The sequence below is a fragment of the Malaclemys terrapin genome, chromosome 4 (assembly GCF_027887155.1).
Source record: "Malaclemys terrapin pileata isolate rMalTer1 chromosome 4, rMalTer1.hap1, whole genome shotgun sequence".
In the NCBI taxonomy this organism is placed as follows: domain Eukaryota; kingdom Metazoa; phylum Chordata; order Testudines; family Emydidae; genus Malaclemys; species Malaclemys terrapin.
The window spans coordinates 51,201,659-51,216,192 of NC_071508.1; the positions used below are offsets into that span (position 1 = coordinate 51,201,659).

Here is a 14,534-nt window from a genome sequence, read left to right on the forward strand (position 1 = left end):
TTAAATCCTACAAACCAATTTAGATAATGTACAGAATATGAAAACAAATCATGCAGATCTGTCTTTTTAATGGCAGTCTTAATTGCAAACCTTTGTTCCAGTTTCCACTGGTATCCTGGTATAAACTAGATTAGTGGTTTTCAAACTCTTTCTGGGGACCTAATTGAAGAAAATTGTTGATGCCTGCAACCCAACGGAGCTAGGGATGAGGGGCTCAGGGCTGGGGCAGGGGGTTGAGGTGCGGGGGTGAGGTTTGTGGGCTGGGGCCAGGAATGAGGGGTTCAGGGTGTAGGAGGAGGCTCTGGGCTGGGGCAGGGGGTTGGGGTGTAGGAGGGGGTCAGGGCTCTGGGGTGGGACTGTGGATGAGGGGTTTGGGGTGCAGGAAGGGGTTCCAGGTGGGGGGGGGAAGCTCAGGGCTGGGGCAGGGGATTGGGGTGTGGGATTGGAGCTTGGACTTATGAGTTTTTTCCTGTCCTGGCACCGCGGACTGCACTGTACCCTGAAAGCAGCCAGCAACAGGTCTGGCTCCTAGGTGGTGGTGCGCAAGTGGCTTCGCTCTACTCTCACCCTCAGGCACCGCACCCCTTCCTCCCTCTTCCCCTCCCCCCCCCCCCAGTTCCCATTGCCTGGTTCCTGGCCAATGGGAGTGCGGAGCTGGTGCTTGGGGCGGAGTCACTTCTGGGGTGCAGGGCGGTGTCGAAACAGGTAGGCACTATCCTGCCTTAGCTGGGCAGCACCACTGACGGGCTTCTAACGTTCCGGTCGGCGGTGCTGACCAGAGCAACCCAGTGCCTGACATGTTGCAACCCAGTACTGGGTTGCAACCTGAAGTTTGAAAAATGCTGAACTAGATTCCCTGGAACTTTTCTAGGTGGAAAAAGGAATTGGGTCTTACCCTGGAGTATTAGCCAGAATTTTCTCTCTCTCAATTACCACAACCTAATAAAAATAAACTTTAATAAAGGCACCACATCAAATTAATGTTATGTTTCATTAATAGGCCACACAAGAAAGGAAATTTTAAACCCACCTAGCTCTCTGTACTCAGCTATATAATCCCTAACTCCTACAGCACATGAGGATAGTTTTTAGAAAACTGCCTCTAAAATTGTACTCACAAGTCTTGTGTGTATAAGTCAGGTAAATTAAAATGTCTACATCATATACATGCACATATGCAGTGATTTGTGTCCGCAGACAATGCACTGTTTTACGGGCTGTGTTGAAAATTTACATAGAGGTGTGTAAAATCAAATCATCTTCCACTATTTTGAGTCAGAAAGCAGAATGTACAGCTGCAGATGTTAGCCATAATGTAAATGACTTAAGGATTCTCTGGTGGCCCCGACTCAGGGGTGAATTTTTACCAACATTTTAGAACTCTCTTAAAATAGTATGTTCAGTTTTACACATTACAGAAGTAAAGTGAACAGTGTATTGAAATTAAGCTGTCTTCCTTCAAGAATTCATTTCAGTGCCTAGATTCCTTTGAACTCCTGCTTTGTCCTTAAATAACTAATAGAGCATTCTGTGTTTGCAGATTATCAAAACATTTCTAACTAAAGATCCTACAAGGTGTGGAGCACTCGGGCCACAACCCAGTAAAGCATTTAAGCTCATGCTTCATTTTAAGCTCATATCATTACATTCTGTTCAGAACACATCATTTTTCTTTTTTCAATCGAACAACCTAATCCTTAAAGTTAAGAACATGCTTATTTGTTTAACCGGCTTAAAGTGCTGTGCACCTTTTATTGCTTATTGTAGGGTTGCACTGAAAATTTTCTCTTTGCCAACAGGAAATGGAAAATGCTTGGAATAAATATCTGAAATTGGAAAAGGATGTGAACCAGCTGAAGCAAGCCTTACAGGAACAGATGAACAGATCATTTTTTCCTCAGGTGAGTCTGTTTTCAGGTACTAAATTACTGTTGTTGAGATCTTGCCTGCACTCAAAAATGATTAACTCCTGGGAGGAAGTATCTCAAATGTGTGGGGAATACGGGAGGGTTCCCTGCCTGCTGTTCCTGCTGGACGTATCCAAAGTCAGCAAACTATACTTCAAGGTACCTAGCTAGCTTGAATGAAACATGTATTTAAGAATCTCATATTAGCTTTATTATTAAATACAGAAACAATCATTTGCTTTTGTCCTTTTGTTTTTAAATTAATTATGATACAGGAAATTTAAACATGCCATATAAATATAGTCCTGAGCAGGGAGACATGCTTGAAAGAAGGGTCTAATAGAGAAGCACTAGACATAGGTTGACATTTGTAACAGGAAAACAATTAGAAATTCTGCAGAAGTATCTTCTTGGAGAATTGGTTAAAACCTAGAGTATGAGATTCTGCTAACAGTGATATTGGAGAGTAAAGAGAACTAAACAGAAAAATTCTATTTCCTAAAATGTCAACATCTATAATTTAGAAGTGTGTGTGTGTGTGTGTGTGTGTGTGTGTGTGTGTGTGTGAGAGAGAGAGAGTGATTAGAAGCATTACCTGGCAAAGGATATGGGGAAATCCACTGGCAGGGCATTAGTACTAATGCAAACTCTTTGAGAACATACATTGGGGGGGGGGGGCGGGCAACCATTAAAAAGTCACCATGTACTAACACCATAGTGTGGTATTTAAAATATTGGAAGTAGCTCCAATCATACTGTTCATGCATGGCTATCCTAATGAATGTCCCGTGATTCAGGTATTGTATTTACAGTTGCAGATGTTTGAAACTTCTTCTAACAGATCCTTGTTATTCCTGAACTTAGGATAAACATCTAGGAAGATATTCATTTTCTATATGTTTAATTCCTAAATGCTGCCGACTCCTGGCATTCTTAACCCTAAAGTATCTACTAATGCCTGTTTGTATCCTACATTCTTTTGGCTCATAAAGTGGAAAAATGGTGGTAACATAGCAATGAGATGTCTAGGTTTATTTCCAGTGCTGCAAATGTTTTTCATAACGTTATGTCTGTGCAAATTTGTCAGTATTTTATTAGATACTGTCATTTTTGACATTAATAACTTTTTAATTTATAAGTCTGTGCAGGACTTTCTAGTTTTCCATTTATTTGATCTGTCTTTGTTGATTCATCTGTCCATTTTTAAGGTCATCAGTCACTGATGTGCTATTTTCCTTACTTGTTCTCTGTCATGTTGGGATATTAGTGGATGGTTATCTCTGCAGATCCCTTGTAAATTGAAACAACTGTTTAGAACTTATCGGTGATTGAAAGATATCTGGATTTTAAACCAATTATTTAATTCTGAATCATGCAGAGAAGCGCTATTTTCATCTGTCATCTTATTTGCAAAATTGAATGTGCAATGCCAGATTTTTTCTACATACCTGTTGTTTGTAATTATTGCTTTTTGTCCTTAGAGCAAGGTAGGTTGTTGAGGGTATTTTTACATTCTTCTTTACAAAGCATTATCTTAAACAAAAAAGCAAAAACAACAACAATGTGATTATTCATTCAAATCCCTGGCTATTTATCTATCTGCATATTTCCTACCAAAAGAAAACAGCAATTATATTTTAAAATTCTTATCTGATTACACTGTTCTTCTGACCCATTATCAATTAGAGCGTTTGTTTTGATCATTATCAACTAAACCTCTTCTATCAAATTATGGGTTTGAGAAGGTTTTTATATTGTATCATCCATCTTAAATTCCATTCCCTTGCTTCTAAAGAAGTCATCTCTCAAACTTGATGCCTGGGCAGCTTTGAGTGCCAGAATATTATTAAACTGAAGCCAACTGTATAACATACCATACCAAAGAAACTTCATTAACTTAGAGTTAAAGTTGCCCAAATTCATGTCCTGTCAACTCAAAAAAAAAACAAAAAAAAACCAAAAAAATACCACACAACACACACCAAGGAAATTAATACTGGTCATGTGTCCATACAGAATACACTTCACCAAAGGTAGTTGGTTATACACTCTCCCTGTGCCCTCCTTCCATATCCTAACCCTGTTCCCAAGAGTTGGAAAGGACGGGGAGAATTCCATCCAAATTGTTTGAGTTGCTAGTAGTTTGACTATGAAGGCAGCATTTTCCCCGGAGGAGCCTCCACTGGCTCACCAGAGGAACCCTTGATCTGATACCTTAGCATGAATCCTGACTTGGAAGATTAAGATGCCCTGTGAGGCAGGGAGGACATGGATAGAGAGTGGCATTGACATTAACATGAGAAGTGGGTGAAGCAGGGTTTCCTAGTGGCTAGTTCAGTTGTCTAACCTAATTCCCAAACTGGTTTCCTGATCCCTCCCATTGCATGTTTTTTTCTTTATCTTTTACTAACATGAAGTTCTTCTTTCATTCCTGTCTGTCAGGTCAACAGTGACAATGGGGTGGAGTGAAGTCTTTCCATCACTCTCTATCTTGTGCCACCTCCATGGCTTCATTCATCTTTAACGTTTTCGTTCTATGTCATTCTTTACCATGTTTATCCAACTCATCTTTGGTCTTCCTCTATTCCGAGTGTCTTGCAGCTAGGTATGTATTGCCATTTATGGCATCCTTTCTGGGTCCATTCTTGGCATCTGTCCAAACCATCGCAATCATCTTTCTGGAACCTTCTGTAACAGTATTATTTCTTCAAAGCTGTTTTCCTGTCTCTTCCTTTTTTATTTTCTGCCGTCTTGAAACGCTCAGTATTTCCTTCCACCAGTTCATATCTGCAGTCAAAATCTTCCGTTTATGGCCATTCTTCATACTCTGGTATTCTGACCTGTCCGGCAGTATTAGTATGACAGTTGTCTCACATACGCTGACTTCTGTTTTTATTTAAATGTCTTTAGCCTTCCAGATCTTGCAGAGTTTTCCGAATGCAATACTAGCTGGTCCGATTCTTCTTTTTACATCATCTTCACAATTCTCATTCTTCAATACTAGTCCTCCAAGGTACACACGTTTTTCCACTTATTCTAGTTCTTTATCTCCAAGTTTGGTATTTACCTTTCTCTTGTTTTCTCATTGCCATAATTTTTGTCTTCTCCATGCTGATCTTTAAGCTGAATTTCCTGCTTTTCCAGTATACCTTGTCGGTTATTCTTTGTAAATCCTCCTTGATCAATTCTGCAACCTCAATGGTTGTGTTGTCACTTCCCAGAGCCTTTTTCTTTTTTAAACTTTCCATCAAGATCTTTAATACAACTTCTAAGAATTCCAGCATCTCCTCTCCTTTGTTTGTGCTGGGAAGCTTCTCCAGAATCATTTCATCTACTGTGTGCCACAGAGTGTGGGGGGACACAAGGCCCTGCCCCCACGGTTTCCTATGATTCACCATGACTCTCAGCCAGTCGGTAAAGCAGAAGGTTTATTTAGTCGACAGGAACACAGTCCAAGACAGGTCTTACAGGTACAGACAACAGGACCCCCCTCCTCCCCCCAGTTAGGTCCATCTTGGGGTCCCAAGAGCCCCGTCTGCCTCCCAGCCATATCACCAGCCAGCTCCCGAAACTCTCTCTTCAGCGACCGCTCCCACAGCCTTTTGTTCAGTTTCCCGGGCAAAGGTGTCACCTGGCCTCTAACCCCTTCCTGGGTTCTCATGCTACATGCTCAGGTATTCTCCGTCGGTCAGTCTCCCATCCCCCAATGCAGACTATCCTAGCCACACTCCCCTGTCAGCATTCAAAGACCACAGTAAGAACAGTCCCAGTTTGTCACATTGTGTTCTTCGCATTGTACAGCTCTTCAAGATATTCTTTCCATTGTTTGTTCTTTGCTTGTTCGTCCTCAATTATTTGTCTGCACTTGTTATTCACCACCAACGTCTCCATTTCATATGTCCCTTTCAGTTCTCTTATCTTGTGATACAACCAGTGTTCCCTCTAATTTTCCCACACATGTGCGGAATGAATTTTGTTATGCGCACCAATATGGAGGTGACACATCACCTTCGTATTGGTGCACATAACAAAATTCATGTGGTGGGGGGGTGAGTGGTTTGGAGTGTGGGGGGGCTCAGAGCTGGGGCAGAGGGTTGGGGTGCAGGGGTGTGAGGACTCCAGCTGGGGGTGTGGGCTCTGGGGTGGAGCAGAGAGTTGGGGTGTGGAGGGATGAGAGCTCCGGCAGGGGGTATGGGCTCTGGGGTGGGGCTGGGGATGAGGGGTTTCGGGTGCAGGATGGTGCTCCAGGGCTATGGCAGGGAGAGAGGACTCCCCCCAGCTCTCTCTCCCCGCAGCAGCTCCAGGGCTGGGGCCATGGGATAAGCACCCCTCCCCTGGCCACAGCAGGTGCGGGCTGGGGCTGGGTTGGGGTCAGGGGAGGGGAGACGAGCCCAGCCACTGGTGCCTCTACCTTAGCAATGATCTTTCATCGCACATCGAGAACCAATCACAAAGCCTTCTCTCCAGGGCCAGGGCATGTGGGCCAGCACAGACTACAAGTCCCAGCACACATTACATCCTGGAATGGGAAGGTCGGACCAGCAGGAGTTGCCTGATAGTCAGTGCTCCTTCACAGCTCTAAACCAATCAGAGCCCTCTCCACCATGAGGCGCGAGAATACAAACCAAACAGCGCCTGAGTTGATGTGAGGATTTGGATCAATTAGCACCCGTCCCGGCCGTGGCAGGTCTGGGACAGGGCTAGGTTCCGGCTGCCCCTCCTCTGGCCACGGCAGGTCCGGGCTGGGGCTGGGTTCAGGATGCCCCTCACCCGGCCACAGCAGGTCCAGGGCTGAGTTGGGGCCAGGGGAAGGGCACCCTGGTCCCGGCTGGGCGGGTTCCCTGAGCACCTGCGCGGCACTAAATAGGCTGCTGCGCATCCACACAGCTTACAGGGAATTTAGAATACAACCCTATATCACATTCTCATTGTGTATTCTTCTGCTTCTTTACATTGTTTGCTTATCCAATTGTTTCTGTGTCTCTCTGCTTTCTGTTTTATCTCTCTGGTCAGCCTGTAGCTTTTAGACTTGTCCTCATATTTTATTCTCCTTCAGCTTCCTATGCTTGTCGCTCAACAGCAGCACTTCATCTATTATCCACCTTGGTTTCTTCATTTTGGCCTTGTAGCCCAACACTTGTAATCCTATTTTTTTACACTGTTCCATATCTCTTCAACTCATTTCTCATGTCTCATTTCTTCATTCAGCAGAGACAGAATGTTTTCCTCACAGCTTCTGTGCATTCTTTCCTAATATCTGGTGTGACTGAATGCACCCCTCTATTTACTCCCTACACACTATTGTAATAATCCTTGTACAAAATGTGCCTTGTTGAGGTATCATTTGAAAACTAATAATTAACTGGTCAATAATATTCTGGTGAAATGTATGTAGCAACATTATATGTAAAATTATGAACATAAGCTGAAGTTATGACTGAAATATGGTTACCAGACAAGTCTGGGGAGTGGATAAACTTGCAAAGGACAAGCTGATGCCTCTAGCCAGTTGTCAAAGCTGTCAAGTGGCCATTCTTTGGCAAAGAAGTGGGACAGAAACAGATCAATCTATATTTTAGCAACCAACAACATGGAATCTCTTTCACCACAAGACTCCATGACTCCAACCTCACAGCACAATGAACTATATCTAGCGGTAACCCTCTGCAAAACGCATTTCAAAGGGTGACTGGACTATAAACGTGAAGTACAAAAATACCCCCAAGGTCTCTCTCCCTATCTATCTCTCTTTCAACTAAGAAGACAAAAGAAGTAGCCGTTTGACTTTGGGAAAGATCCTGACCTGAAATTTGGTCAGCCCTGTTGCTGGGAGCATGTGGTAACAATTTTATCTTGAACCAAGTCAAGTTTCTTAAGTTTTAGCACTAGAAAGTGTTTTTATCTTTGTCTCTTGTAACCATTTCTGACTTTAGTACCTTGTACTTGTACTCACTTAAAATCTGTTCTATGTAGTTAAAGTCTATGAGTCTAAGTTAATTTAAGGCCAGAAGGGATCACTGTGATCATCTAGTCTGACCTCCTGTACATTGCGGGCTGGAGAACCTCACACACATCCTCCTGTAATAGACCCATAAAGTCTAGCTGAGTTGCTGAAGTTCACAACTCATGATTTAAAAATTTCAAGTTACAGAGAATCCACTATTTACTCTAGCTTAAACCAGCAAGTGACCCATGCCACAGGCTGTAGAGGAAGGCAAAAAAAAACACACCCCAGGGTCTCTGCAAATCTAACCTGGGGAGAAATTCCTTCTGGACCTCAAATATGGCGATCAGTTGGACACTGAGCATGTCAGCAAGACTCAACAATCAGACATCTAGGAAAGAATTATTTATAGTAACTCAGAGCCCTCCCAATCTAGTGCTCCATCATTTTTGCTATTAACAGTCGCAGCTGGGCCATATGCCACTATAGGCAGTGTCATCATATCCTTCCCTCCATAAACTTATCAATCTCATTCTTGAAACAAGTTAGGTATTTTCCCCCACTGCTCCCCTTGGAAGGCTGTTCCAGAATTTTACTCCCCTGATGGTTAGAAACCTTTCTCTAATTTCAAGCCTAAATTTGTGGATGACCAGTTTATATCCATTTGTTTTTGTATCAAAAATGGCACTTAAATAATCCTTTCCCTCCCTGGTAATTATCCCTCTTATGTATTTATAGAGAGCCATCATATCTCCCCTCAGCCTTTTTTTGGTTAAGCTAAGCAAGCCAAGCTCCTTGAGTTCCTTTCATAAGGTAGGCTTTCCATTCCTCTGATCATCCTAATAGCCCTTCTCTGCACCTGTTCCAGTTGGAATTGATCTTTCCTAAACTTGGGAGATTGGGATTGCACACAGTATTCCAGATGAGGTCTCACCAGTGCCTTGTATAATGACACTAATACTTCCCTATGTCTACTGGAAATACCTCACCTGATGCATCCTAGGATTGCATTAGCCTTTTTCACAGCCTCATCACATTGGCAGCTTGTAGTTATCCTGTGATCAACCAGTACACCCAGGTCTTCCTTTTCCTCTCACTTCCAATTGATACATCACCAGTTTATAGCAAAAATTCTTGTTGATAGTCCCTAAATGCATGACCTTGCACTATTATATTTCTTTTACTACTATTTTTTACTTCAGTTTTCAAGGTCCTCCAGATCTTCTTGTATGATATTCCAATCCAATCCTGTTTTCACATTAAAATCTCCCATCACCAATAACAAGTCTTGTCCTGAAACTTTTTATATAGTTTCCTGTAGATTGTTATAAAATGTGTCAATTTCTTCCTTGGGTGCTGCTAAGGTTGCTTCATATACTTGTACTATCATAACTGCAACAGATTTGATTATGTATCTCACCTTCAGAATACAAGAAGATATTGAGTTAAATGAAATCAGAGCCTGGCTTGCCTTTAGTTTTAGCATCAACACAGCTCTGTCCTAGTGTCCATCATCTTCTCTTCCCGATGTCAATATCTGATGTTCATCAAAGTAGACCAGGCCAGACTAACCTGTCTGGTCTATCTTTCTTGGACAAGATAACTGAATTTTGTAGGCAAGGGAAGAGTGGTAGATATAATATATCTGGATTTTAGTAAAGCATTTGATATGGTCTCCCATGGAAAATTAGTATTTAAGATGGAGAAGATGAGGATTAGTACAGTAAGTGTAAGGTGTGTAAGGAACTGGCTACAGAGGAGACAGTGAGTTGTACTGAAAGAAGAACTATTGGGCTGGAGGAAGGTTATTAGTGGAGTTCCTCACGGATTGGTCTTGGGACCAATCTTATTTAATATTTTCATTAATTACCTTGGCACATAAAGTACAAATGTGCTAATGAAATTTGCTGATGACACAAAATTGGGGGGCATTGTCAGAACAGAGGAAAATTGGAATATTATACAGGAAGAATTGGATTGAGGACCGTAGTAATAGAAATGGGATGCAATTTAATACTTCAAAATGCAAGGTCATGCACTTAGGGATTAACAACAAGAATTTCTCCTATAAGCTGAGAGCTCCTTAGTTGGAAATGACAGAAGATAAGAAAGACCTCGGTGTATAAGGCTATGTCTACACTGTGCTACTGCAGCCGCACCATTGTAAGGTGCTCTGTGTAGCTGCTTTTTATCGCTGGGAGAGCGCTCTCCCAGCAACAAAATAAAACCATCTCCAACAAGGGGCGGTAGCTTCGTCGCCCAAAGCACAGCTCCTGACGACAAAGCGTTGTCCACACAAGTGCTTTTCGTCATTAAAACTTTTGTTATTCAGAGGTGGGGTGTGTTTTTTCACACCCCTGAGTGACAAAAGTTTGAACGACGAAAGTGCCAGTGTAGACATAGCCTTAGTCAATTGCAGTACAACTACGGGAAACTAATGTAATGTGGCTGTGCAAAAGGCAAAAATGATCCCAAGGTGTGTCAGGCGAGAGATTTCCAATGGAGATAGGGAAGTATTAATGCCACTGTACAAAGCAGTGGTAAGACCTCATCTGGAATACTATGTACGATTCTGGACACCCATGTTGAAGAAAGATGGACTCAAACTGAAACAGGCGCAGAGAAGGGCTACTAGGATGATCAGGACAATGGAGAGCCTATGGAGACTAAAAAAGCTTGGCTTGTTTAGCCTAGCAAAATGAAGGCTGAGAGGGGATGTGATTGCTCTCTAGAAATACTTCTGGGGGGAGGGTAAACAAGAGCTATTTCAACTAATGGACAATGTTGAGACAAGAACACATGGGTATAAATTGGGCAGGAATAAATTTAGACTGGAAATTAGAAGGATTCTACCCATCAGAGGAGTGAGATTCTGGAACATATTTCCGATAGGAGTAGTGGGGGCAAACAACCTAATGAGTTTAAGATGGAATTTGATAATTATATGATGGGATTGCCTGTGATAGCAAGGGACTGGACTCTGTGACCCAAGGGATTCCATCCAGTCCTATGTTCCCAGGTGTGTTTTGGAGGCCAGGGAATTAGCAGGGAGCTTACCTGCAAACATCGGCATCTCCAACTTGGGACATCTTAGCCTCTGCAGCTTAAGTCCCATTCTGAGAAGACTGGTAACCTCTGGCAACCACTGGAGTATTCATCAAAGGAAGAAACTGCCTCCATAGTAAAACTGCTAGCTCTGTTCCTCAGGCACTTTTGGTTACAAGCCTTTTCCAAGGATTGGATGGGAATAGAGATTTGTTTAGACTTTAAGTTGATAGTCTATCCAATTCTGGTTTTTGTCATATTGGCAGGGCAGTGTCGGAAAGCTTAGCTTACGTTGTTACTACCTGTGCACTCGCGCTGCGTGTGTGGAGGTGGGTGAGTGGGTGCCTAGGGGCCTGACTTTCAGAAAGTGCTGATGTCCAAATCACGGGCCTTTATGTTGTTTCAAATTGAAGAACCCAAAATCAAAAGTGATTCTGAAAATCATCTTCTCTCTGTATGGAGGAATTTAGGCTCCAGAGCAGTTCATCTACCATCTTGCATACTTTTATTTTATTTTTAAAAAGTGGTCCTTATGGAACATTATCAAATGTTAATAAAGGCATAGATTTCAAGGTGCTAGAGGCAACAGTTGATACTGAACACTAGCGTAAAATGTTCATTCATCAAAAGGTTAAGAACTCAAGGCTTCAGGCAGCCTGTTCAAGCAAAATCTTTATTTTAGAGCGGTGATTGATGACATTTTGCCTGAGGGGAGGGACCTGGGCAAGCTGGAATGAACTCAGATGTGGGGTTTTTTTGTGAGTTTTAGCTTTTCACTTAAGTGTTTATCCTGTAGTTTTATCACTCAAAATTATGCTTCTGTGCTGGAAAATTTAAGGAAATGATTTATTTCTTCCAGCCAACTTTTCTTGCCTTGCACATAAAGTACATCATCTTTGTAAACATTAATCTGTGACTGCTCATACTTTAAAATATATTAAACTGTTTAACTTTCTAGATGTACTCTGTTTGCGTCAAGATTTAAGTAATGGGGAAAAAATCATAGAATCGTAGGACTGGAAGGGACCTTGAGAGGTCATCTAGTCCAGTCCCCTGCACTCAAGGCAGAACTATTATCTAGAAATAATATTGAAAATTCTTCCTTATTCTGTATACTACTTCAGCACTTATGGAAGGTGCATTTTTTGAGTTGGTTCAAAGTTTTTCTGACTGGTTACCTTTTTACGTGTTCACTGTAAATCCATCATTCAATATCCTGCAGTGTGATTCTTCTCAGGAAGCTGAAGTGGAACAAGTATGATTATCTAGTTTGTATCTTGATAATCTTTCAATAAATGTTCCATCTGTCCTGTGAGTCTACTACTAGCAAATAACATTCTCCATTGTTTAAACGTCTGGCTCCTTGGCACTCTATTTTCTGATACATAGCCTGACTGAATATACTTTCCAGGTCCAAGAAAGTAAAGGTGAAGCAATTTATCTCCCTTCTGGTTCACTAAGTGTACAGGAAAAATTGCAAATGTAGTTCCACTTCTTAACTTTTTTTGTTCAGTGATGGAGATGTTAAAGATACTACATCCAGGGCATTGCCAGCTCTCTTACAAAGCTGTGAATTGTCAGGTCAGTTTCCCCAACCAAAAACAGACAGAAGAGGAGATAGGAAATGGGAGGAAAACAGATGGTCCTATTATGGTCTAGTGGTAGGTTAGTGGTGGTTGCTGTCTACAAAAGTTAAGTTCAGAAGTTCAGCCAGGTTTCAGCATACAACAGGCCATACTAGTGTGGCTTTGGTTAAATGAGTTTCAGGCCTTTCCCCATAGGCTATAATACATTATAGTAGTGTTTCCCTAACTCTAGAAAGCTGAGCCTGTCTTCAGGAAGATGGAACCAACCACACTCCCTTTTAATGGTGCCATGTGTTGTTAATTTGCATGTCCTTCCCCTACGCTTTTACAAACAATGGATAACAAACCAGCATGACCTACACAGTGCAGGGGCTGGGAGATGTGCTGCTGTGGGTGGTATTGGCCATCCTTCTCTTCTGGGGTCTGGCAGGCTTGTCTGTCAGGGGGGAGACAGGAAGCGGATGACTGTAACAACTGTCCTGCTGTGAAGCTTCAAGCCACACATGTAAAGGAAGGTGTGAGTGACTGCTTCCAACTCCCCTCATCTCAGCTGTCAGTTGTGACAAAATCAGTGGTCACTCAGAGCAGATTGAATAAAACTTCATAATACAAGTGAAATATTCAACAGTGGTGGCATTTAAAGTATTATAAATAGTACCCATTCAAATGAATGGGGCAATTCATACCTCAGAGCTGTTTCAGATTCTCTGTAAACCCAGGCCCATTTACATGGTTTGGTTTTTACTTGTTTTACATTCTGAAGCTAGAGGCTATTTTTTTATTTTAAATTAAAGCTGGGACTGTAGAGAACAATTCAGAGGTATGTCTCTGCTCCTCTCGCCTCCCCAACACCTCCCCAAACTTTGGGAAACACATTGCATTACTTATGGCTCCACCTATAGGTAGGGCATGTTGTGAACCAACAGCAGCAAGAGGTCTTAATCTTTGCTCTTACTTCAGAGAATTATTTAACCTACTTCCAGACTCCTAGGCGTGCATGCAAACTTTGGAAAACTGGATATATTTTGATGTCCTAGTCAGGGATAGGCACCACGATCATAAGGAATCCAATCTCTGTTTGAACGTATATGTAAAACTACTTAATTGATCTCTTGTCTGGATAGTACTCTGTTCCCACCAGCATAGTCATGCAAAAGACTCTTGTAATTCTGAACTGGCTGAATTAAGATGCTAACATTTGTGTTATGCCCATTTTTTTCCTATAATCTTTCCAAGCCATGTAGCCTGTGTTCAAGTGTCACTAAAATGTTTGGTTCAAACTAGCTATAATAAATGAAACTGACAAAATCTTGGGATTGAACTGATTTTTAAAATCTTTCCTCTTACTAAACATTAGGAGAAAACACAAATGCAAAAAGATTTATGGAGAATTGAAGATGTCACAGCTGGCCTAAGTGCAAATAAAGCAAACTACAAAGTCATAGTAGATTCTATAAAAAATCCAGGTAAGAGAAACTGAGTAAAGATGTTAAACTGTATCTAAATTCATCTGAATCTCTTGGGTCTGTGGAGTTGGGCTAGAAGTCTTGAGGTCATCATTTATTATAGAATTTCCAGTACTTGCTGCTGCTGGTTGTGTTGGGAGTCCCCTTATCCCAGTAAGATCGTCCTTTCTCACAGATATTTTTGTACTTACTGATGGAACCAAGAAATGCCAAGGCATAAGAAAACAAACAAGGGGATAAATTAGCAAAACCTGAAAAATTGTTTTAATCCTCATAACTCTCACTCTCACAGTTGCTATCCTGCCCACCACCTGACAGCTCCTCCCACCTGCAGTCTGTCTGCCTTTTCCACTTGGTCCTGCCCCCCTCCCCTACCTGCACTTCACACTGTTTTCCATTGTGGGGAATGGTTGGCGGACAGAACAAACAGCCTTCTGTTGTAGGAAAAGGTGAAGTGAGAAGGCGTATATGGGCTGCATGCTAGTCCGCTTTGTTGGACTTCACAGAAAAGAGCCAGTAGGTTGGGGAAATGAAAATCAGTTGGACGCCTTATGTAGATTCAGTTTGTAGCATATGCATAAGAGTA

General features: G+C 42.0%; 1 protein-coding gene across 8 annotated transcripts in view; it reads left to right on the top strand.

The window, feature by feature from the left end:
* Positions 1-14,534, top strand: part of PLEKHA7 (pleckstrin homology domain containing A7) — a 285,568-nt gene that overhangs the window by 247,925 nt on the left and 23,109 nt on the right. For all 8 annotated transcript variants that reach the window (XM_054025956.1, XM_054025959.1, XM_054025957.1 and 5 more), the window contains 2 exons: positions 1,800-1,901; positions 13,840-13,948. In XM_054025956.1, the coding sequence (XP_053881931.1) occupies positions 1,800-1,901; positions 13,840-13,948 (211 nt within the window). The remainder of the gene's footprint in view (positions 1-1,799; positions 1,902-13,839; positions 13,949-14,534) is intronic.